This window comes from Rhinoraja longicauda, chromosome 9, assembly GCF_053455715.1.
Source record: "Rhinoraja longicauda isolate Sanriku21f chromosome 9, sRhiLon1.1, whole genome shotgun sequence".
Taxonomy (NCBI): domain Eukaryota; kingdom Metazoa; phylum Chordata; class Chondrichthyes; order Rajiformes; family Arhynchobatidae; genus Rhinoraja; species Rhinoraja longicauda.
Genome location: NC_135961.1, coordinates 1,842,618 through 1,867,175, shown reverse-complemented (window position 1 = coordinate 1,867,175; position 24,558 = coordinate 1,842,618). Strand labels below are relative to the sequence as shown.

Genomic DNA, 24,558 nt, shown 5'->3' with positions numbered 1-24,558 from the left:
CCCACACACAAAAACAACTCCCTCTACAGAGCCCCCACAGATCACAAGACCGGCCCCTCCCTCATGACACGGTTCCCCCGCCCCCACTTTATTGGCCTCCACCTGACAGCCCCTCCCCACAATAATCCAATTTTCCCTCATCTCAGTCCTAAATGGCTTCCCCTTTATTCTTAGACTGTGGCCCATGGTTCTGGACTCCCCCAACATGGGGAACATGTTTCCTGCATCTAGCGTGTCCAACCCCTTAAGAATTTATTTATGCTTCTATAAGATCTCCTCTCATCCTTCTAAATTCCAGTGAATACAAGCCCAGACGACCCATTCTTTCATCGTATGTCAGTCCCGCCATCCCGGGGATTAACCCGGTGAACCTACGCTGCACTCCCTCAATAGCAAGAATGTCCACAAATTAGAGTTTAAAGATACAGCGCGGAAACTAGGCCCTTCAGCCCACCGGGTCCGCGCCGACCAGCGATCCCCGCACACTAACACTATCCTACACCCACTAGGGACAATTTTTACATTTACCAAGCCAATTAACCTACAAACCTGCACATCTTTGGAGTGTGGGTGGAAACCGAAGATCTCGGAGAAAACCCACGCAGGTCACGGGGAGAACGTACAAACACCGTACAGACAACACCCGTAGTGGGGATGGAACCCGGGTCTCCGGCGCTGCATTCGCTGTAAGGCAGCAACTCTACCGCTGCGCCACCGTGACCACCCACGTGAAGAGAAATGGATAAGAACCTAGACAGAACTGTGAACAACTACCCCTGCTCAATAGATGAGGAAGCTGCTTTTCAGCAGTGTATAAGTTTTAGCTCTTTTAATTAAGCTGTGTTGTGAAGGATAAATACATTGACACATCTATTTATTACCCTCTTATGTTCCTATGAACATCTTCCTTCCACCGCACCATCCAGCGTATCCAACATATCATCCTCCAACATTTCCGTCACCTACAACGGGACCCCACCACTGGCCACATCTTCCCATCCCCTCCCCTTTCTGCGTTCCGCAGAGACCGTTCCCTCCGTAACTCCCTGGTCCACTCGTCCCTTCGTACCCAAACCACCCCATCCCCGGGCACTTTCCCCTGCAACCGCACGAGATGCAACACCTGTCCCTTTACCTCCCCCTCAACTCCATCCAAGGACCTAGACAGTCTTTCCAGGTGAGACAGAGGTTCGCCTGCACCTCCTCCAACCTCATCTATTGTATCCGCTGTTCCAGATGTCAACTTATTTACATCGGCGAAACCAAACGCAGGCTCGGCGATCGCTTCGCTCAACACCTGCGCTCGGTCCACGTTGGTCAAACTGATCTCCCGGTGGCTGAGCACTTCAACTCCCCCTCCCATTCCCAGTCTGACCTTTCTGTCATGGGCCTCCTCCAGTGCCATAGTGAGGCCCACCGGAAATTGGAGGAACAGCACCTCATATTTCGCCTGGGCAGCTTGCAGCCCAGTGGTATGAACATTGACTTCTCCAACTTTAGATAGTTCCTCTGTCCCTCTCTTCCCCTCCCCCTTCCCAGTTCTCCCTCTGTCTTCCTGTCTCCACCTATATCCTTCCTTTGTCCCGCCCCCTGACATCAGTCTGAAGAAGGGTCCCGACCCGAAACGTCGCCCATTCCTTCTCTCCCGAGATGCTGCCTGACCTGCTGAGTTACTCCAGCATTTTGTGAATAAACAATATCCTATGTTGGTCATTGTTCCCACCCTGTTTTCCCAATGTGTGAGCTCTAGGGTTAAACAGACAATAACCTACTCACCTTCCTTATCATTTCCACATTTCCAACAACAGATGACAAACAGTAACAGGCTCAACACTGAACCTTGAGGCACACCACTAGTCACAGGCCTCCAGTCCGCAAAGCAACCTTCCACCATCACCCTCTGCTTCCTTCTTTGAGGTAGGGTTGCCAGCTGTCCCGTATTAGCCGGGACATCCCGTATATAGGGCTGAATTGGTTTGTCCCGTAAGGCACAGACACCGCTATAGACCTGGGGGCCGGAGGCCTGGGCGCCATCTAACTGAGGTTGCATAGCAACCCGCCTCCCGGCCCGGGTGGCCGCCATTGGTGGAGCGGGAGCACGTGGCTGTTGGCTGGGTGAGGTCACGCGGGGCGGTGACATCACCTTGTCCCATATTTGGGAGTGAGAAAATTGGCAACCCTAGTCCTATCCATGCACCTGTCCAAGTGTCTTAACATTTCGCCACCTCACCACTAGCCACATCTTCCCATCTTCACCCCATTCCGCAGAGACCGTTCCCTCCACAACTCCCTAGTCAACTCGTTCCTTCCCACCCAAAACCACCCCCTCCCCAGGTACCTTCCCCTGCAACCGCAGGAGATGCAGCACATGTCCTTATACCTCCTCCCTCGACTCCATCCAAGGATCCCAACAGTCCTGGGAAGTTTGTTGAGGCACAGAGCTGTCGATGTTGTATATATGCACTTCATCAAAGCATTCGACAAGGTTCCACATGGTAGGCTGCCCTGGAAGGTTAGATTGCTTGGGATTCAAGGAGAGATAGCTGAATGGATAAAAAATTTGGCTTCATAGTAGGCTTGCCAATTTTCTCACTCCCAAATATGGGACAAGGTGACGTCACCGCCCCGCGCCCCACATAACCTCACCCAGCCAACGGCCACGTGCTCCCGCTCCACCAATGGCGGCCACCCGGGCCGGGAGGCGGGTTGCTACGCAACCTCCGTTAGATGGCGCCCAGGCCTCCGGCCCCCGGGTCTATAGCGGTGTCTGTGCCCACAACAGCCCTGGGCCTAATACGGGACAAGGCCTACAGAGTCCGGACCTACAATGTCTGGGCCTACACTGTCTGGGCCTACAGAGTCCGGGCCTATGCTGTCCGGACCTACAGCGTCCGGGCCTACAGCTTCCGGGCCTACAGCGTCCGGGCCTACAGTGTCCTGGCCTACAGCGTCCGGGCCTACAGCGTCCCCCGGGCCTACAGTGTCCGGGCCTACAGTGTCCGGGCCTACAGCGTCCGGGCCTACAGCGTCCCCCGGGCCTACAGTGTCCGGGCCTACAGCGTCCGGGCCTACAGCGTCCGGGCCTACAGCGCCCCCCGGGCCTACAGTGTCCGGGCCTACAGCGTCCGAGGCCTACAGCGCCCCCCGGGCCTACAGTGTCCGGGCCTATAGCGCCCCCCGGGCCTAACACGGGACAAGGGCGGTCCCGTACGGGACAAACCCATTTAGCCCAAAATACGGGATGTCCCGGCTAACACGGGGACAGTTGGCGACCCTAGAATGGACAGGTGTAGAGGGATATGGGCCAAGCGCAGGCAGGTGGGACTAGTGTAGATGGGGCATGTTGGCCGGCACGGACGAGATGGGCCGAAGGACCCTGGGCACCATGGGGGGGCTGTGCTAGTGGTGGCCCTGGACCAATAGGGAGAGGCCTTTCATTGGGGCTGGGCGGGTGGTGGCAGTTGTCCAATAGGGAGAGGCCTTTCATTGAAGCCGGTGAGTGCTGGCCCTTGTCCAATAGGGAGAGCCTTTCACACAGACAGTAGTTTCCATGGACCAATAAGGAGAGGCCGTTCATTGAAGCCAAGTGGTGGCAGTTGTCCAATAGGGAGAGGCCTTTAATTGAAGCCGGGTGAGTGCTGGCCTTTGTCCAATAGGGAGAGGCCTTTCACGGGGGCGTTGGTGTCCTTGGACCAATAAAAACAGGCCTTTCATTGAGGCCGGTGGGTGGTTTCCTTCGACCAATAGGGAGAGGCCTTTTGCAGGGGCAGTGCTGGTCCCTATCCAATAGGGAGAGGCCTTTTGCAGGGGCAGTGCTGGTCCCTATCCAATAGGGAGAGGCCTTTTATTGAGGCCGGGTGGGTGCTGGGTCTGGTCCAATAGGGAGAGGCCTTTCACGGGGGCGGTGGTGTCCTTAGACCAATAGGGAGAGGCCTTTTCGCGGGGGGGGCGGTGGCGTCCTTGGACCAATAAGGAAAGGCCTTTCGCGGGGGGCGGTGGTGATCCCTATCCAATAGGGAGAGGCCTTCCATTGATGCCGGTTGTTCTGAGCCTGGTCCAATAGGGAGAGGCCTTGTACGGGGGGCTGGGCGGCACTGCTGCTGTTGACGAGCATGGCGGCGGCGGCGGCGGGTGCAGGGACCGGGACCGGGACCGGGACGGGCTCCACCACCGGCACCGTGTGTCTGATCGTGCTCGGCATGGCGGGCTCGGGGAAAACCACCTTCGTGCAGGTACCGCCGGCCTTGTTGCTTGCTGCTTACCGCGGGGGGGGGGGCGGCACTGCTGCTTACCAGTCTGGCCGGGCCGGGCCGAAGGGCCGTGCGGCTCCAACCTGCAGCGGTGCGGAGTTAGTGGGGCGGACGGTGAGGTGACATTCACTGGAGCTTGAGTGCTGTTGAGGGTGATGTTGTCTCAGTAAAACAGTGCGCTGCTGCTGTATTGAACCTGGGAGTCAATGGGTCCAAGGGTGAATCATGTAGTTGGATACCAGCAGACAGGATGCAGATTATTATCTGAATGGTGTCAAGTTAGGAAAAGGGGACGTACAACGAGATCTGGGTGTCCTAGTGCATCAGTCACTGAAAGGAAGCATGCAGGTACAGCAGGCAGTGAAGAAAGCCAATGGGATGTTGGCCTTCATAACAAGAGGAGTTGAGTATAGGAGCAAAGAGGTCCTTCTGCAGTTGTACAGGGCCCTAGTGAGGCCGCACCTGGAGTACTGTGTGCAGTGTTGGTCTCCAAATTTGAGGAAGGATATTCTTGCTATTGAGGGCGTGCAGCGTAGGTTTACTAGGTTAATCCCTGGGATGGAGGGACTGTCATATGTTGAAAGACTGGAGCGACTAGGTTTGTATACACTGGAATTTAGAAGGATGAGAGGGGATCTTATTGAAACGTATAAGATTATTAAGGGATTGGGCACGCTTGAGGCAGGAAACGTGTTCCCGATGTTGGGGGAGTCCCGAACCAGGGGCCACAGTTTAAGAATAAGGGGTAGGCCATTTAGAACTGAGATGAGGAAAAACTTTTTCACCCAGAGAGTTGTGAATCTGTGGGATTCTCTGCCTCAGAAGGCAGTGGAGGCCAATTCTCTGAATGCTTTCAAGAGAAAGTTAGATTGAGCTCTTAATGATAGCGGAGTCAGGGGATATGGGGAGAAAGCAGGAAAGGGGTACTGAATGTGCATGATCAGCCATGATCATGGTGAATGGTGGTGCTGGCTCGAAGGGCCGAATGGCCTCCTCCTGCACCTATTTTCTGTTTCTATGAATGGCCTAATTCTGTTCCTTTCACTTATGTCTGTATGACTGGAGCAGAGACTTGTGGTGTTCCACAAGCATCTGTGATGGGATTGTGTTTGCTTATAAATAATATGGAAGTTAATGACACAGGAAAAATAGAGGTGGAGATAAGAAAGATGGGGAAGATGAGCTTTTGATTAGGGAGAGTGCCATGCTGGTACTTAGGATATTCCTGAGGATCGTCCAGAATATGGCGGGTATAGAGGCGGCTATTTATTGAGACATCTAAACAATAGACAGGTGCATGGACAGGAAAGGTTTGGAGGGGGTATGGGCCAGGCACAGGCATGTGGGACCAGCTTAATTAAGCATCACAAAATGCTGGAGTAACTCAGCGGGTCAGGCAGCATCTCAGGAGAGAAGGAATGGGTGACGTTTCGGGTCGAGACCCTTCTTCAGACTGATGTCAGGGGGGTGGGACAAAGGAAGAATATAAGTGGAGACGGGAAGATAGAGGGAGATCTGGGAAGGGGGAGGGGAAGAGAGGGACAGAGGAACTATCTAAAGTTGGAGAAGTCAATGTTCATACCACTGGGCTGCAAGCTGCCCAAGCGAAATATGAGGTGCTGTTCCTCCAATTTCCGGTGGGCCTCACTATGGCACTGGAGGAGGCCCATGACAGAAAGGTCAGAGTGGGAGGGGGAGTTGAAGTGCTCAGCCGCCGGGAGATCAGGTTGGTTAAGGCGGACTGAGCGAAGGTGTTGAGCGAAGCGATCGCCGAGCCTGCGTTTGGTCTCGCCGATGTAGAGAAGTTGACATCTAGAGCAGCGGATACAATAGATGAGGAGATGCAGGTGAACCTCTGCCTCACCTGGTTCAGTTGCTCCTGCTATATTCACCTCAATTAATTAAGCAACTTGGTTGACTTGCATGAATTGGGCCGATGGACTTGTTTCTGTTCTGTATTGCTCTGTGACTCTAGGTGGTTGGATGATGAAGTTTGTAGATTGACTGAGTTGTGGACATTGAGGCAGATTGTCGACGGACACAGTTGGAAATTTGGAAGAGGAAATGGCAGAAGGAGTTTAATCCCCACAAGCGTGAGGTGTTGGATTTTGCACGGTCAGAGCACAAGAAAAGGATTCTGAGAATCGTTGATGTGCAGAGGGAGACACGAAATGCTGGAGTAACTCAGCAGGTCAGGCAGCATCTCGGGACAGAAGGAATGGGTGACGTTTCGGGTCGAGACCCTTCTTCGCATCAGTCTGAAGAAGGGTTTTGACCCGAAACGTCGTCCACTCCTTCTCTCCCGAGATGCTGCCTGACCCGCTGAGTTCCTCCAGCATTTTGTGTCTACCTTCGATTTAAACCAGCATCTGCAGTTCTTTCCTACACACGTGTACAGAGGGATCTTAGGTCCATGGCTCTCTGAAAGTGGCAACGCAGGTTGAAAGTGGTAATAAAGGCACACTTGCCTTCATCGGTCAAGGCATTGAGTATGAGATTTGTGAAGCCCTGGTGCAGATCCATAAAACTTTGGTTTGGCCACATTTGGAGCATTGTGTGCAGTTGTGTTGCCACACGACAGGAAGGATGTGGGTGCTTTGAAGAGGGCGCAGGAGAGGCCCAGCAGAATACCCACTCAGTTTGAGGGTGTTAGCTACAGGGAGAGGTTGGAGAAACTTGTGTTGTTTCTTCTGGATGGTCAGAAGTTGCGGACGAAACCTGATAGAAGAGTATAAAATGATGAGAGGTAAAGATAGAGGGGGCATGGGGAAGATGTGGGTGGGGGAGGGGTTAGAGGGGGAGATATGGGGAGCCTGGGTAGGAGGTAGAAGGGCAGTTGTGGGCGATGTGGACCGAGGTACAAAAGATTCTGAATGTTCTCTCCTCTGATGTTTTCTGCTACTCAGAGGCTGACTAGTCACCTGCACATCAAGGGGAGTGCTCCATATCTGATCAACCTGGATCCTGCCATGCATGAGACCCCTGTCCCGGCCAATATTGGTGAGAGGTGGGGTGGGGTGTTATGGTGGGCAGTGGAGGGGTTGGGGAATGGAGGGGTGTGTGGGTTAGAGGATTGGTGGGAGGGTTAGGGGAGTGGAGAGTGGGGTTAGTGGGAGGGTGAGAGTGGGGTTAGGGTTAGTGAGACGAGGGGTAGGTTTAGAGTGGGGGGTGAGGGTGGGGTTAGTGAGAGGAGGGCTTGTGTTATGGAGTGATAAGTGGGGCGTTAGTGTTGGGGTGAGAGTGGGGTTGGTGAGAGGAGGGTTAGAGAGTGGGGGGTGGGTGTTGGGGTGAGAGTGGGGTTATTGAGAGGAGGGTTAGAGTGTGGGGGGTGAGAGTGGGGTTAGGGTTAGAGAGTGGGGCATGGGTGTTGGGGTGAGAGTGGGGTTATTGAGAGGAGGGTTAGAGTGTGGGGGGGGTGAGAGTGGGGTTAGTGAGGGGAGGGTTAGAGAGTGGGGGGTGAGTGTTGGGGTGAGAGTGGGGTTATTGAGAGGAGGGTTAGAGAGTGGGGGGGGTGAGAGTGGGGTTAATGAGGGGAGGGTTAGAGAGTGGGGTTAGTGAGGGGAGGGTTAGAGAGTGGGGGGTGAGTGTTGGGGTGAGAGTGGGGTTATTGAGAGGGGGTTGGGGTTATGGGGAAGGGCGAGGTGTCGCTGTGGGTGGGTGTTTGGTCGGGAGCTGCAGTAACACACAGTGTCTTTCTCAGATATTCGGGACACGGTGAACTACAAGCAGGTGATGAAGCAGTATCCTTTGGACATGGGTTTGTGCATGAGCACGGTTGTGTATGCACGTCATAAGGTCACAAGGAATAGGAGCAATCAAGTTTGGGTGGCATGGTGGCGCAGCGGTAGAGTTGCTGCCTTACAGCGAATGCAGCGCCGGAGACCTGGGTTCCATCCCCACTACGGGTGCTGTCTGTACGGAGTTTGTACGTTCTCCCCGTGACCTGCGTGGGTTTTCTCCGAGATCTTCGGTTTCGTCCCACACTCCAAAGACGTGCAGGTTTGTAGGTTAATTGGCTTGGTAAATGTAAACATTGTCCCTAGTGGGTGTAGGATAGTGTTAATGTGCAGGGATCGCTGGTCAGTGATCGCTGGTCAGACCCGGTGGGCCGAAGGGCCTATTTCCGCACTGTATCTCTAAAGTCTACTCGGCCATTCAATCACGGCTGATCTATCTCTCACTCCTAACCCCATCCTCCTGCCTTCTCCCCAGAATCTCTGACACCTGTCTAGGAAATGCATGTGTAGTTGGTGATTCAGTGAAGGGGGGGTGAAAGTTCAGTGCAGGTCTCCATCGATGCCCTGGCAGGTTTAACGGTGAATGAACTGACACACGTGCACTGCTTTAGTTTTTAGTTTAGAGATACAGCGTGGAAACAGGCCCTTTCGGCCCACCGGGTCCATGCCGACCAATGATCCCCTACCACTATCCTACACACACAACGCACTAGGGGCAATTTTTACATTTACCAAGCCAATTAACCTACACACCTGCACTTCTTTGGAGTGTGGGAGGAAACCGAAGATCTCGGAGAAAACCCACGCAGGTACAAACTCCGTACAGACAGCACTCGTAGTGGGGATGGAATCCGGGTCTCCGGCGCTGCATTCGCTGTAAGGCAGCAACTCTACCGCTGCGCCACCCAATGCTGCCTACAAACAAACCTGTTTTGTCGCGTGCTAACCGGCCAGCGGAAAGACAATACATGATTACAATCGAGCCATTTACAGTGTATCGATAGATACATGATAAGGGAATAACATGAATGAGGTGTAGTGCAAAATGAAGCCAATAAAATCTGATCAAAGATAGTCTGAAGGTCTCCAATGAGGTAGATAGTAATGCAGGACTGCTCTCTGGTTGCGTTAGGATGGTTCAGTCCCTCTGTCCGTGGGCTTCGCACAACCCGTAAGTTAATTGACACTAAGTTCTTGTTCTTGCCACCAAAGTGGACAATTTCACATTCATCCACATTATACTGCATCTGCCATGCATCTATCCACTCACCCAACCTATCCAAGTCACCCTGCAGCCTCATAGCATCCTCATCGCAGCTCACACTGCCACCCGTCTTTGTGTCATCTGCAAACCCAGGTTTAATTCCCTCGTCACATTTAATTCCCTCGTCTAAATTGTTAATATCTATTGACTATCCCATCGTTTAAGAAACAGTTGGACAGGTACAAGGATAGGACAGGTTTGGAGGGATATGGACCAAGCGCAGGCAAGTGGGACTAGGGTAGTTGGGACACTGTTGGCCGGTGTGGGCGAGTTGGGCCGAAGGGCCTGTTTCCACACTGTATCACTCTATGACTCTATGAAGGGCCTGTTTCCACACTATATCACTCTGTGACTCGAAGTTGTGCGTTGACACAGAGAAGGGCCTCGTGCTGCACTGTGCATTGTTGTAAACGATGCGGGGTGTGCAGGTGAGGGGGGAGTTAATGGGAGTGGGGGCAGGGGTGGGGAGGGTCGGTTCGGGCTCTGGGCTGAAGAGCCTCTCACCGTGCTGTGTGAGGTGAGGAACTTGTCCATGTGCAGCTGAGACAAAGGTGAGCAGATGAGGTCTTTTGACTGGTCAGCGGCCATGGGTGGTATTGCAGCACGGAGGGCAGGGGCCGTGGGGGGTTGGGATGAGAGTGAGGGGGGCTGGATCACGGGTGGGGGGACTAGGAGACACGGGTACGCTGGGCTCGGCCCCCGGTACACTGGGCCCGGTCCCCGGTACGCTGGGCCCGGTCCCCGGTACGCTGGGCCCGGTCCCCGGTACTCTGGGCCCGGTCCCCGGTACGCTGGTCCCGGTCCCCGGTACCCTGGGCCCGGTACTCTGGGCCCAGTCCCCGGTACACTGGGCTCAGTCCCCGGTACGCTGGGCCGCGTCCCCGGTACGCTGGGCTCGGTCCCCGGTACGTTGGGCTCGGTCCCCGGTACACTGGGCCCCGTCCCCGGTACACTATGCCCAGTCCCCGGTACACTGGGCTCAGTCCCCGGTACACTGGGCTCAGTCCCCGGTACACTGGGCCCCGTCCCCGGTACGCTGGGCCCGGTCCCCGGTACCCTTGGCCCGGTCCCCGGTACACAGGGCCCGGTCCCCGGTACACTGGGCCCGTTCCCCGGTACACTGGGCCCGGTCCCCGGTACGCTGGGCCCGGTCCCCGGTACGCTGGGCCCGGTCCCCGGTACGCTGGGCCCGGTCCCCGGTACGCTGGGCCCGGTCCCCGGTACGCTGGGCCCGGTGCCCGGTACGCTGGGCCCCGTCCCCGGTACGCTGGGCCCAGTCCCCGGTACGCTGGGCCCGGTCCGACCGTCTGTCACTGCTTTGATCCCTGACCCAGAGCTTCAGATACGGCCTGGGGCCCAACGGCGGCATCGTCACCGCACTCAACCTGTTTGCCACACGCTTCGACCAGGTGTGTGGGTGGAGAGAGGGAGTGGGGGTGGGGAGATGGGGCCGGGTGGGGAGAGGGAGTGTGGGTGGGGAGATGGGGCCGGGTGGGGAGAGGGAGTGTGGGTGGGGAGATGGGGCCAGGATGGGGAGAGGGGGTGGGGAGGTGGGGGCCGGGTTGGGGTGGAGAGAGGGAGTGGGGGTGGGGAGATGGGGCCGGGATGGGGGTGGGGAGAGGAGATGGGGAGCGGAGTGGGGGTGGGGAGAGGGGATGGTGGTGGGGGTGGGGAGAGGGGATGGCGGTGGGGAGATGGGGCCGGGGTGGGGAGAGGGAGTGGGGGTGTGGAGATGGGGTCCGGGGTGGGGAGAGGGAGATGGGGCAGGTTTGGGGGTGGGGAGAGGAGATGGGGAGCGGGGGTGGGGAGAGGGGGTGGGGAGAGGGAATGGCGGTGGCGGTAGGGAGGTGGGGCCGGTTTGGTGGTGGGGAGAGGGGGTGGGGAGATGGGGCTGGTTTGGGGGTGGGGAGGGGGGATGGAGGTGGGGAGATGGGGCCGGTTTGGGGGTGGTGAGGGCAGGGATGGGGGACGGGGGACGGGACTGAAGGACATTGCCTGCTCTACGTGAGGTGGTGCTCTGCTGCTGACACCGTCTCCCACTCTGCAACAGGTTATGAAGTTCATTGAGAAGAGGCAGCAGGACAGTCCGTGAGTAAACTGGGTGGACCTCTCTGATTCCTGTCGTACAGCATGGAAAGTTTGCCTACATTCGGCCCATCTTCCTAATCTTGTCATGGAAAGACTAGGCTTGTATTCACTTGTGTTTAGAAGGATGAGTGGGGATCTTACAGAGATGTATAAAATTATAAAAGGACCGGACAAGCTAGATGCAGGAAAAATGTTCCCAATGTTGGGGGAGTCCAGAACCAGGGGCCACATTCTAAGAATAAAGGGGAGGCCATTTAAAACTGAGGTGAGAAAAAACTTTTTCACCCAGAGAGTTGTGAATTTGTGGAATTCTCTGCCACAGAAGGCAATGGAGGCCAATCACTGGATGGATTTAAAAGAGAGTTAGATAGAGCTCTAGGGGCTAGTGGAATCAAGGGATATGGGGAGAAGGCAGGCACGGGTTACTAATTGTGGATGATCAGCCATGATCACAATGAATGGCGGTGCTGGCTCGAAGGGCCGAATGGCCTCCTCCTGCACCTATTTTCTATGTTTACTCCTCTCCACCTCTTTCTCTATCTGTGTGTCCCTGTTGCTCTGGCGTTCTCTTTATATCCTTGTGTTGGGGGGGGGGGGGGGGATGACAATAGGTGCAGGAGTAGGCCATTTGGCCCTTCGATGGTGGTGGTGTGGTGTTGGTGTACGTGACCATAGATCGGTGGACAATGGGGACTGTGGCATGGTCTGTGCACGGAGCTAGGCAGCAGTCACTGCAGATGCTGGGAATACCCAGCAGGTCGGGCAAGATCTGGGGATAGATTTTTTTTTTTTTTTTTAGATTTAGAGATAGGCATTGTCCGTGTTTTAGTTCAGTGATCCTGGGGGTTGTGTAAGTGTATGATGGGCACAGGGAACAGAAGACAGGAGAATGTCATCAGGTCTAGAGAGATAGAATTACTAACAGAGGGCGGTCACGGTGGTGCAGCGGTAGAGTTGCTGCCTTACAGTGAATGCAGCGCCGGAGACCCGGGTTCCATCCCCACTACGGGTGCTGTCTGTACGCTGTGCGTACGTTCTCCCTGTGACCTGCGTGGGTTTTCTCCGAGATCTTCAGATTCCTCCCACACTCCAAAGACGTACAGGTTTTGTAGGTTAACTGGCTTGGTGTAAATGTAAACATTGTCCCTAGTGTGTGTAGGGTAGTGTTAGTGTGTGGGGATCGCTGGTCGGCGCGGACTCAGTGGGCTGAGGGGCTTGTTTACGCTCTGTATCTAAACTAAACTAAGGAGGGAGAGTGTGAGGTGGGTTACTGCCAGCGGGGTGGTTTGTGTGGGGCAGGGGTAGAGGTGAGGTTACAAGTGATCATTCTTCATGGAGAGACACAAAGGAAGTGGACGTGTGGGGGGTGATTCAGTGAAGGGGAGGTGAACGTCCAGTGCAGGTGTCCAGTAATGCAGAGCTGGGAATCCATGCCTTGGCAAGTTTAACGGTGGATAAATCCCCAGATGACGTTTATCACAGGCTGCTAGGCCGGGACAAGCAAGAAGCAAAGGGAGAGATTAGGACCAGAGATTACTGGTTGAGATGATTAAATCTCCACTGGACCCGAGTAAGCAAAAGGAAGACGGCGAATGTGGTCTTCACGGTATTCGGGTCGAAGGCGAGGTTGCTGCATTGTATTCAGGTCAAAGGCGAGGTTGAAACGAGAAAAAAAACATGAAAACTACTGACGTAGTTGAGTCTGAAGAAGGGTCCTGACCCAAAACATCACCCATCCATGTTCACCAGAGATGCTGCCTGACCCGCTGAGTTACTCCAGCACTCTGTGAAACGTCACCTATCCATGTTCTCCACAGATGCTGCCTGACCCGCTGAGTTACTCCAGCACTTTGTTTGTTTTCTTTGCAAAGTAGCATCTGCATTTCCTTGCCCACTTGGAAACGTCAGGATCGACATTAAGAACTCCCAGACCCATGAATACGAGGGGAGTCTGAGCAGTGAAGGATCCTTGGAGCTGGAGCTAGTGAACTAGAGTCAGAACAGAGCTGGTGGTGTCCCATCCCCCCTGACTGCACTAACGTCCAAAATAGACAACATCTACAGCACCTTAACCACCAACGCACCTGCTCCCCCTCAAACCACCTGCCCCCCCTTATCCTGTCAGCCCCTGCCTCAGTTCTCCCCAATCTCCACCACCGACCTCTCTGACCTCTTCACAGGAATAAAAGCTGCCACCTGCTCTCTGGACCCCATCCCCTCCAGCTTTGTCAAGGCCTGCCTTCCTGCTCTCTCTCCACTTATCACTGCAACAATAAACTCCTCCCTGTCCACTGGCATCATCCCGCCATCCCTCAAAATCGCAGCTGTCACCCCCATTCTGAAAAAACCTGGTCTAAACCCTGACACCCCAAACAACTTCAGACCAATCTCCAACCTACCCTTTCTGTCCAAAGTTTTGGAACGTGCTGTAGCTTCCCAACTCAAATACCACCTCTCTACCAATAACCTGTATGAAACTTTCCAATCCGGATTCCGCTCAAACCACTGTACTGAAACTGCGCTCCTCAAAATCACAAACGACATTCTCCTCTCCTCCGACGCTGGCAACCTCAACATCCTCATCCTACTTGACCTCAGCGCCGCCTTTGACACCATAAATCACTCCATTCTCCTCACCCGACTTGAAACCTCCCTTAATATCACCGGCACAGCCCTATCCTGGTTCAAATCTTACCTCTCTGACAGACACCAGTTCACTCCATTAACAACTGTAAATCCCCCACTGCTCCCCTCCCCCAAGGTGTCCCCCAAGGCTCAGTCCTTGGCCCCCTCCTCTTCATCCTCTACCTGTTCCCCCTTGGTCAATTAATCCGCCGTCATGGTCTCAACTTCCACTGCTTCGCCGATGATATCCAGCTCCTCATCTCCACCAAGTCAATCTCCCCCACCACACACTCTACACTGACAAACTGCATCACTGAAATAAAATCTTGGCTTCAATCAAACTTCCTCAAACTCAATTGCAACAAATCTGAAATCTGAAATCATTGGTCCAAAAACGCTCACCAAATCCACCCAAAACTTCATCGTCAACATTGATGGTCTCCCAGTATCCACCTCACCTCACATCCGGAATCTTGGAATCATCCTTGATCAAACCTTCTCCTTCGACAAACACATCAAACACATCACAAAGACAGCCTTCTTCCACCTCAAAAACATTGCCCGTCTCCGTCCATCCCTCTCCTCCACAGCTGCAGAAACCCTCATCCACGCCTTCATCACCTCCTGTCTGGACTACTGCAACAGCCTCCTCTATGGCGCACCCTCAAAAATCATCAATAAACTTCAATACAATCAAAACTCCGCTGCCCGTCTACTCACACACACCTCGATCCGTGACCATATCACCCCCGTCCTTTATAAACTCCACTGGCTCCCCATCCCCCAGAGAATCCAGTACAAAATCCTCCTCATAACCTACAAAGCCCTCCATAACCTGGCCCCATCCTACCTGACCGACCTCCTCCACAGGCACACTCCCACCTGCACCCTCCGCTCTGCCGCTGCCAATCTCCTATCCCCCCACATCCGGACCAAACTCAGATCCTGGGGGGACAGGGCTTTCTCCATCGCTGCTCCCACCCTATGGAACTCACTACCCCAAACCGTTAGAGACTCCTCTACACTCACCACATTCAAAACATCGCTGAAATCTCACCTGTTCAGTACTGCCTTCAACCACTGAAGGTCACCTCACCTTCTGTCTCCTTTCTCTGTTCATTTATTTATTTACTTATTTATCTATTTATTCATTTCCCTATGTTCTCAAAATCTCTGTAAAGCGTCTTTGAGTATATGAAAAGCGCTATATAAATAAAATGCATTATTATTATTATTATTATATATACATCACAGCACTGAAAGCAGGCAGTGACCGAGCCTACAGACATCCAGGAAGAGAAGTCCAGAGATTCACCTCCCTCGGGGTGAAGAGGTTCCTCTTCATTTCAATCTTGAATATCTTGCTCCTTGATTTTGGATTGTGTCCCCTTGTTCCAGCCTCCTCACTGTATCCTGTTCCAACTCTGCATAGAAACATAGACAATAGGTGCAGGAGGAGGCCATTCAGCCCTTCGAGTCAGCACCGCCATTCAATATGATCATGGCTGATGATCTACAATTAGTACCCCGTTCCTGCTTTCTCTCCATATCCCTTGATTCCGTTAGCCCGAAGAGCTAAATCTAACTCTTGAAAACATCCAGTGAATTGGCCTCCACTGCCTTCTGTGGCAGAGAATTCCACAGATTCACAACTATCTGGGTGAAAAAGTTTTTTCCTCATCAGTCCTAAATGGTCTAGCCCTTATTCTTAAACTGTAACCCCTGGTTCTGGACTCCCCCAACATCGGGAACATTTTTCCAGCATCTAGCAATCCCTTAAGAATTTTATGTGTTTCTATGAGATCCCCTCTCATCCTTCTAAATTCCAGTGAATATAAGCCCAGTCGATCCATTCTTTCATCATATGTCAGTCCCGCCATCCCGAAAAATTAACCTGTTGAACCTACGCTGCACTCCCTCAATAGCAAGAATGTCCTTCCTCAAATTAGGAAACCAAAACTGCACACAGTACTCCAGGTGCGGTCTCACCAGGGCCCTGTACAACTGCAGTAGGACCTCCCTGCTCCTAAACTCAAATCCTCTCGCAGTGAAAGCCAACATGCCATTATCTTTCTTCACTGCCTGCTGTACCCGCATGCTTACTTTCAGTGACTGATGTACAAGCACACCCAGGTCTCGTTGTACCTCCCCTTTTCCTAATCTAACACCATTAAGATAATAATCTGCCTTCCTGTTCTTGCCATCAAAGTGGATAACCTCACATTATCCACATTATACTGCATCTGCCATGCATCTGCCCACTCACACAACCTGTCCAAGTCACCCTGCAGCCTCATAGCATCCTCATCGCAGCTCACACTGCCACCCAGCTTTGTGTCATCCGCAAACTTGGAGATGTCACATTTAATTCCCTCGTCTAAATCGTTAATATATATTGTAAATAACTGGGGTCCCAGCACCGATCCTTGCGGCACCCCATTAGTCACTGCCTGCCATTCTGAAAAGGACCCGTTAATTCTTGCTCTTTGCTTCCTGTCTGCCAACCAGTTCTCTATCCATGTCAATACCATGTGCTCTAATTTTGCCCACTAATCTCTGGTGTAGCACCTTGTCAAAGGCTTTTTGAAAGTCCAGATACACCACATCCACTGGCTTATCCATTCTACTTGTTACACCCTTAAAAAATTCCAGAAGATTAGTCAAGCATGATTTCCCCTTCATACATCCATGCTGACTTTGACCGATCCTGTCACTGCTTTCCAAATGCACTGCTATTACATCTTTAACAATCGACTCAAGCATCTTCCCCACTACAGATGTCAGGCTGACTGGTCTAAAATGCCCCATTTTCTCTATCTCTCCTTTCTTAAAAAGTGGGGTTCCATGAGCCTTAAAAAGTGGGAGTACATTAGCCCAATCTAAATGAGGCTACCTCTGGTTTATCTAAGGTCAGATAGAAAAAATGCTGGAGAAACTCTGGATAGCAGGAATAAGTGATGTTTCAGGTTGAGACCCTTCTTCAGACTGAGAGTCGGGGGAGAGGGAGACACAGAGATATGGAAGGGTAAGGTGTGAAAACAAGAACAAAGGGGACAAAGCTCAAGGAAAATGTCGAGTGGATCATTGTTGGCTGGGGAAGGTGATGATGAGGCATAGAGATAAAATTCAATCGGGGACAGTCAGACTGGTCAGAGAAAGGGCTACTTGAAGTTAGAGAAGTCAATGTTCATACCGCTGGGGTGTAACCTGCCCAAGCGAAATATGAGGTGCTGTTCCTCCAATTTGCGCTGGGCCTCACTCTGACAGTGGAGGAGGCCCAGGACAGAAAGGTCAGAGTGGGAATGGGAGGGGGAGTGAAAGTGTTTAGCAACTGGGGGATCAGGTAGGTTTTGTTGGAACTGAGCAGAGGTGTTCAACGAAACGATCGCTCAGCCTGCCCTCGGTCTCGCTGATATATACAGGAGTCCACACCTGGAGCAGTGTGGTAAAGCCGGTCCAAGCATTGCCCAGAGCCAGTGTTCTGTAGTCCTGTACGTCAGGGAGAGAAGGCCAGACCTGGATTGTGTCATCACTTGGGGGCAGCAGCCGTTCCAGGTGTGCGGCAAATGGAGGCTGTGTCCCATGAATGAATGAGAACAAACTGGGGGCCACTGCTGAGAATGTTAGCTTAGTTTTGTAGAGTCTGGAATAAAAACTATTAAACCAGTACATAAACATGCTCCACTTGAACCCGGCTGGGACCAGACACTGGGCAAGCCGTAGAACCAGGACCGTAGAGAGAGCTTGAAACTAAATGGGGCCAACAAATTGGAAGTGTAAGGGTGGAGTTAAAGGGAAAGAGAGTGCAGGAAATGTTACAGAAGTCTCCCAAATTAATGGGACGGAAAGTTTAACAAGGGACTAGAGAGGTCGGGTAAAGTCGGGACCGGTGTGAGAGGAGGGGTGGTGAATAACGATTTAAAGGTGTTGTATTTGAATGCACGTAGTATAAGGAACAAAGTGGATGAACTTGTAGCACAGTTAGAGATTGGTAGGTATGATGTTGTGGGAATTACAGTGACGTGGCTACAAGAGGATTGGAGCTGAATATTCAGTGTCATACGTCCTATTGGAAAGACAGACAGGTGGGCAGAGGGGGTGGGGTGGCTCTGTTGATTAGGAATGAAATTCAGTCCTTAGTGAGGGTGACATAGGATCAGAGAATGTAGAGTCATTGTGGATAGAGCTGAGAAATTGTACGGGTAAAAAGACCCTAATGGGAGTTATTTACAGGCCTCCAAACAGTAGCCCGGATATAAGATACAAGTTACATCAGGAGATACAATCAGCATGTAAGAAAGGCAATGTTACAGTGGTTATGGGAGATTTCAATATGCAGGTAGACTGGGAAAATCAGGTTGGTAATGGACCCCAAGAAAGGGAATTTGTAGAGTGCACCCGAGATAGATTCTTGGAGCAGCTTGTACTGGAGCCTGCCAGGGAGAAGGCAATTCTGGATGTAGTGTTGTGTAATGAACCGGATTTGATAAGGGAACTCAAGGTAGAGGAACCATTAGGAGGTAGCGACCACAATGTGATGAATGAATGAATAAGTTTATTGACCAAGTATGTGCATATACAAGGAATGTGCCTTGGTGCTCCGCTCACAAATGACAACACAAACATACAGTTAACAATTAAGATAAGTTTTAATCTGCAATTTGAGAGGGAGAAGGTGAAATCGGAAGTCAGTATTGCAGTTGGGCAAAGGGACTACTGAGGCATGAGGGGGGAGCTGGCCAAAGTTGACTGGAAAGGGACCCTAGCAGGAATGACGGTGGAACAGCAATGGCAGGAATTTCTGGGAATAATCCGGAAGATGCAGGATCTTTTCATTCCAAAGAGGAAGAAAGATTCTAGGGGGAGAATGAGGCGACCGTGGCTGTCAAGGGAAGTCAAGGGCAGTATAAAACTAAAAGAGAAGGCATATAACATTGCAAAGATTAGTGGGAAGCCAGAGGATTGGGAAGCTTTTAAATAACAACAGCTGGTAGCTAAAAGGATAGCAAGTATTTCATCAGTTATATAAAGATCAAGAAAGGGGCAAGAGTGGACATTGGACCGCTGGAGAATGATGCAGGAGAAGTGATAATGGGCAATAAAGAAATGGCATATAGTGTAGCAAAGTGTGGAGTCATGCATTTTTGGTGGTGGGAATAAAGGCGTAGACTATTTTCTAAATAGGGTGAAAATCCAGAAATCGGAGGTGTAAAGGGACTTGGGAGTGCTGGTGCAGGATTCCCAAAGTTAATCTGCAAGTCGAATCATTGGTAAAGAAAGCAAACTCAATGCTAGCATTTATTTCAAGAGGGCTTGTACACACAAACAGGGATGTAATGTTGAGGCTCTACAAGGCGCTGGTCAGGCCGCATTAGGAATATTGTGAGCAATTTTGGGCCCCGTATCTGAGGAAGGATGTGCTGGCTCTGGAGAGGGTCCAGAGGAGGTTTACAAGAATGATCCCAGGAATGAGTGGGTTAACCTATGATGAGCGTTTGTCGGCACTGGGCCTGTACTCGCTGGAGTTTAGAAGAATGAGGGGGGACCTCATTGAAACATAGAGACATAGTGAACGGCCTGGATAGAGTGGATGTGGGGAGAGTCTAGGATAGAGGTCACAGCCTCAGAATTAAAGGACTTTCCTTTAGGAAGGAAATTAGGCGGGATTTCTTTACTCAGACGGTGGTGAATCTGTGGGATTCTTTGCCTCAAAGAATTGTGGAGGCCAAGTCAGTGGATATTTTTAAGGCAGCGATAAATGGGGTCTTGATCAGTACAAGTGTCGGGGTATGGGGAGAAGGCAGGAGAATGGGGTTAGGAGGGAGAGATAGATCAGCCATGATTGAATGGGGGAGTAGACTTGGGCCGAATGGCCTAATTCTGCTCCAATCACTTATAAACTGATGTTGTTTGTTTGCTCAAGGTACGTTCTGATAGACACCCCTGGACAGATTGAAGTGTTCACCTGGTCGGCATCAGGAACCATCATCACAGAGTCCCTGGTGGGTATTAACCTGTAACCATGCAACCTGTGCAATCAACATCAACACAAGCTCCGCTCCTGATATTTGGGCACCCGGTACAGAGGGCGGAGGGTCGGGAGGGGGGTCTCTCTGTTGGTCTGCTCCTGGGCCTGGCCAAGATGGCCGTCCGCCGGTCCAGGTAGCGGGTAGGCACAGGGGTCGGCTGCCCGCCCCTCCTCCGGGCTTACGTCTGTGCTGACGTGACGCTGGAGAGGCAACACGCGGAGTCCACGGAGGCCTGCCGTGACTGCTGGTCGCCCCGGGGGGCCGAGTGTGTGTCTGCCCCAAGGAGTGTGTGATGGGACGGTGTAGAGGGAGCGTGTCTCTGTGTGTCTGACCCTGGGGTTGGTGTAGAGGGAGCGTGTCTCTGTGTGTCTGACCCTGGGGTTGGTGTAGAGGGAGAGCGTCTCTGTGTGTCTGACCCTGGGGTTGGTGTGTGATGGGACGGTGCAGAGAGAGCGTCTCTGTGTGTCTGACCCTGGGGTTGGTGTGTGATGGGACGGTGCAGAGAGAGCGTCTCTGTGTGTCTGACCCTGGGGTTGGTGTGTGATGGGACGGTGTAGAGGGAGAGCGTCTCTGTGTGTCTGACCCTGGGGTTGGTGTGTGATGGGACGGTGTAGAGAGAGCGTCTCTGTGTGTCTGACCCTGGGGTTGGTGTGTGATGGGACGGTGTAGAGAGAGCGTCTCTGTGTGTCTGACCCTGGGGTTGGTGTGTGATGGGACGGTGTAGAGAGAGCGTCTCTGTGTGTCTGACCCTGGGGTTGGTGTGTGATGGGACGGTGTAGAGAGAGCGTCTCTGTGTGTCTGACCCTGGGGTTGGTGTGTGATGGGACGGTGTAGAGAGAGCGTCTCTGTGTGTCTGACCCTGGGGTTGGTGTGTGATGGGACGGTGTAGAGAGAGCGTCTCTGTGTGTCTGACCCTGGGGTTGGTGTAGAGGGAGAGCGTCTCTGTGTGTCTGACCCTGGGGTTGGTGTGTGATGGGACGGTGTAGAGAGAGCGTCTCTGTGTGTCTGACCCTGGGGTTGGTGTGTGATGGGACGGTGTAGAGAGAGCGTCTCTGTGTGTCTGACCCTGGGGTTGGTGTGTGATGGGACGGTGTAGAGAGAGCGTCTCTGTGTGTCTGACCCTGGGGTTGGTGTGTGATGGGACGGTGTAGAGGGAGCGTCTCTGTGTGTCTGACCCTGGGGTTGGTGTGTGATGGGACGGTGTAGAGAGAGCGTCTCTGTGTGTCTGACCCTGGGGTTGGTGTGTGATGGGACGGTGTAGAGGGAGCGTCTCTGTGTGTCTGACCCTGGGGTTGGTGTGTGATGGGACGGTGTAGAGGGAGCGTCTCTGTGTGTCTGACCCTGGGGTTGGTGTGTGATGGGACGGTGTAGAGGGAGCGTGTCTCTGTGTGTCTGACCCTGGGGTTGGTGTAGAGGGAGCGTCTCTGTGTGTCTGACCCTGGGGTTGGTGTGTGATGGGACGGTGTAGAGAGAGCGTCTCTGTGTGTCTGACCCTGGGGTTGGTGTGTGATGGGACGGTGTAGAGGGAGCGTCTCTGTGTGTCTGACCCTGGGGTTGGTGTGTGATGGGACGGTGTAGAGAGAGCGTCTCTGTGTGTCTGACCCTGGGGTTGGTGTGTGATGGGACGGTGTAGAGAGAGCGTCTCTGTGTGTCTGACCCTGGGGTTGGTGTGTGATGGGACGGTGCAGAGAGAGCGTCTCTGTGTGTCTGACCCTGGGGTTGGTGTGTGATGGGACGGTGTAGAGAGAGCGTCTCTGTGTGTCTGACCCTGGGGTTGGTGTGTGATGGGACGGTGTAGAGGGAGAGCGTCTCTGTGTGTCTGACCCTGGGGTTGGTGTGTGATGGGACGGTGTAGAGAGAGCGTCTCTGTGTGTCTGACCCTGGGGTTGGTGTGTGATGGGACGGTGTAGAGAGAGCGTCTCTGTGTGTCTGACCCTGGGGTTGGTGTAGAGGGAGAGCGTCTCTGTGTGTCTGACCCTGGGGTTGGTGTGTGATGGGACGGTGTAGAGGGAGAGCGTCTCTGTGTGTCTGACCCTGGGGTTGGTGTGTGATGGGACGGTGTAGAGGGAGCGTCTCTGTGTGTCTGACCCTGGGGTTGGTGTGTGATGGGACGGTGTAGAGGGAGAGCGTCTCTGTGTGTCTGACCCTGGGGTTGGTGTGTGATGGGACGGTGTAGAGAGAGCGTCTCTGTGTGTCTGACCCTGGGGTTGGTGTGTGATGGGACGGTGTAGAGGGAGCGTGTCTCTGTGTGTCTGACCCTGGGGACGGTGTAGAGGGAGCGTGTCTCTGTGTGTCTGACCCTGGGGTTGGTGTGTGATGGGACGGTGTAGAGGGAGAGCGTCTCTGTGTGTCTGACCCTGGGGTTGGTGTGTGATGGGACGGTGTAGAGGGAGCGTGTCTCTGTGTGTCTGACCCTGGGGTTGGTGTAGAGGGAGCGTGTCTCTGTGTGTCTGACCCTGGGGTTGGTGTGTGATGGGACGGTGTAGAGGGAGCGTGTCTCTGTGTGTCTGACCCTGGGGTTGGTGTAGAGGGAGAGCGTCTCTGTGTGTCTGACCCTGGGGTTGGTGTGTGATGGGACGGTGTAGAGGGAGAGCGTCTCTGTGTGTCTGACCCTGGGGTTGGTGTGTGATGGGACGGTGTAGAGGGAGCGTCTCTGTGTGTCTGACCCTGGGGTTGGTGTGTGATGGGACGGTGTAGAGAGAGCGTCTCTGTGTGTCTGACCCTGGGGTTGGTGTGTGATGGGACGGTGTAGAGGGAGAGCGTCTCTGTGTGTCTGACCCTGGGGTTGGTGTGTGATGGGACGGTGTAGAGAGAGCGTCTCTGTGTGTCTGACCCTGGGGTTGGTGTGTGATGGGACGGTGTAGAGGGAGAGCGTCTCTGTGTGTCTGACCCTGGGGTTGGTGTAGAGGGAGCGTCTCTGTGTGTCTGACCCTGGGGTTGGTGTGTGATGGGACGGTGTAGAGGGAGAGCGTCTCTGTGTGTCTGACCCTGGGGTTGGTGTAGAGGGAGCGTGTCTCTGTGTGTCTGACCCTGGGGTTGGTGTGTGATGGGACGGTGTAGAGGGAGCGTGTCTCTGTGTGTCTGACCCTGGGGTTGGTGTAGAGGGAGCGTGTCTCTGTGTGTCTGACCCTGGGGTTGGTGTGTGATGGGACGGTGTAGAGAGAGCGTCTCTGTGTGTCTGACCCTGGGGTTGGTGTGTGATGGGACGGTGTAGAGGGAGCGTGTCTCTGTGTGTCTGACCCTGGGGTTGGTGTGTGATGGGACGGTGTAGAGGGAGAGCGTCTCTGTGTGTCTGACCCTGGGGTTGGTGTGTGATGGGACGGTGTAGAGGGAGCGTGTCTCTGTGTGTCTGACCCTGGGGTTGGTGTGTGATGGGACGGTGTAGAGGGAGCGTGTCTCTGTGTGTCTGACCCTGGGGTTGGTGTAGAGGGAGCGTGTCTCTGTGTGTCTGACCCTGGGGTTGGTGTGTGATGGGACGGTGTAGAGGGAGAGCGTCTCTGTGTGTCTGACCCTGGGGTTGGTGTGTGATGGGACGGTGTAGAGGGAGCGTGTCTCTGTGTGTCTGACCCTGGGGTTGGTGTGTGATGGGACGGTGTAGAGGGAGCGTGTCTCTGTGTGTCTGACCCTGGGGTTGGTGTAGAGGGAGCGTGTCTCTGTGTGTCTGACCCTGGGGTTGGTGTGTGATGGGACGGTGTAGAGGGAGCGTGTCTCTGTGTGTCTGACCCTGGGGTTGGTGTAGAGGGAGCGTGTCTCTGTGTGTCTGACCCTGGGGTTGGTGTGTGATGGGACGGTGTAGAGAGAGCGTCTCTGTGTGTCTGACCCTGGGGTTGGTGGAGAGGGAGCGTGTCTCTGTGTGTCTGACCCTGGGGTTGGTGTGTGATGGGACGGTGTAGAGAGAGCGTCTCTGTGTGTCTGACCCTGGGGTTGGTGTAGAGGGAGCGTGTCTCTGTGTGTCTGACCCTGGGGTTGGTGTAGAGGGAGCGTGTCTCTGTGTGTCTGACCCTGGGGTTGGTGTGTGATGGGACGGTGTAGAGGGAGCGCGTCTCTGTGTGTCTGACCCTGGGGTTGGTGTAGAGGGAGCGTGTCTCTGTGTGTCTGACCCTGGGGTTGGTGTGTGATGGGACGGTGTAGAGAGAGCGTCTCTGTGTGTCTGACCCTGGGGTTGGTGTGTGATGGGACGGTGTAGAGGGAGCGTGTCTCTGTGTGTCTGACCCTGGGGACGGTGTAGAGGGAGCGTGTCTCTGTGTGTCTGACCCTGGGGTTGGTGTAGAGGGAGCGTGTCTCTGTGTGTCTGACCCTGGGGACGGTGTAGAGGGAGCGTGTCTCTGTGTGTCTGACCCTGGGGTTGGTGTGTGATGGGACGGTGTAGAGGGAGCGTGTCTCTGTGTGTCTGACCCTGGGGTTGGTGTAGAGGGAGCGTGTCTCTGTGTGTCTGACCCTGGGGTTGGTGTAGAGGGAGCGTGTCTCTGTGTGTCTGACCCTGGGGTTGGTGTGTGATGGGACGGTGTAGAGGGAGCGTGTCTCTGTGTGTCTGACCCTGGGGTTGGTGTGTGATGGGACGGTGT

General features: G+C 53.7%; 1 protein-coding gene across 1 annotated transcript in view; it reads left to right on the top strand.

Moving 5' to 3' along the window:
• Nucleotides 1-4,070: 4,070 nt before the first annotated feature.
• The window catches only part of gpn1 (GPN-loop GTPase 1), a 38,264-nt gene continuing 17,776 nt past the window's right edge, over nt 4,071-24,558 (top strand). The window contains exons 1-6 of the mRNA XM_078405734.1: nt 4,071-4,232; nt 7,157-7,250; nt 7,951-7,990; nt 10,594-10,660; nt 11,302-11,339; nt 19,888-19,966. Of these exons, the coding sequence (XP_078261860.1) occupies nt 4,113-4,232; nt 7,157-7,250; nt 7,951-7,990; nt 10,594-10,660; nt 11,302-11,339; nt 19,888-19,966 (438 nt within the window). The 5' untranslated portion in view covers nt 4,071-4,112. The remainder of the gene's footprint in view (nt 4,233-7,156; nt 7,251-7,950; nt 7,991-10,593; nt 10,661-11,301; nt 11,340-19,887; nt 19,967-24,558) is intronic.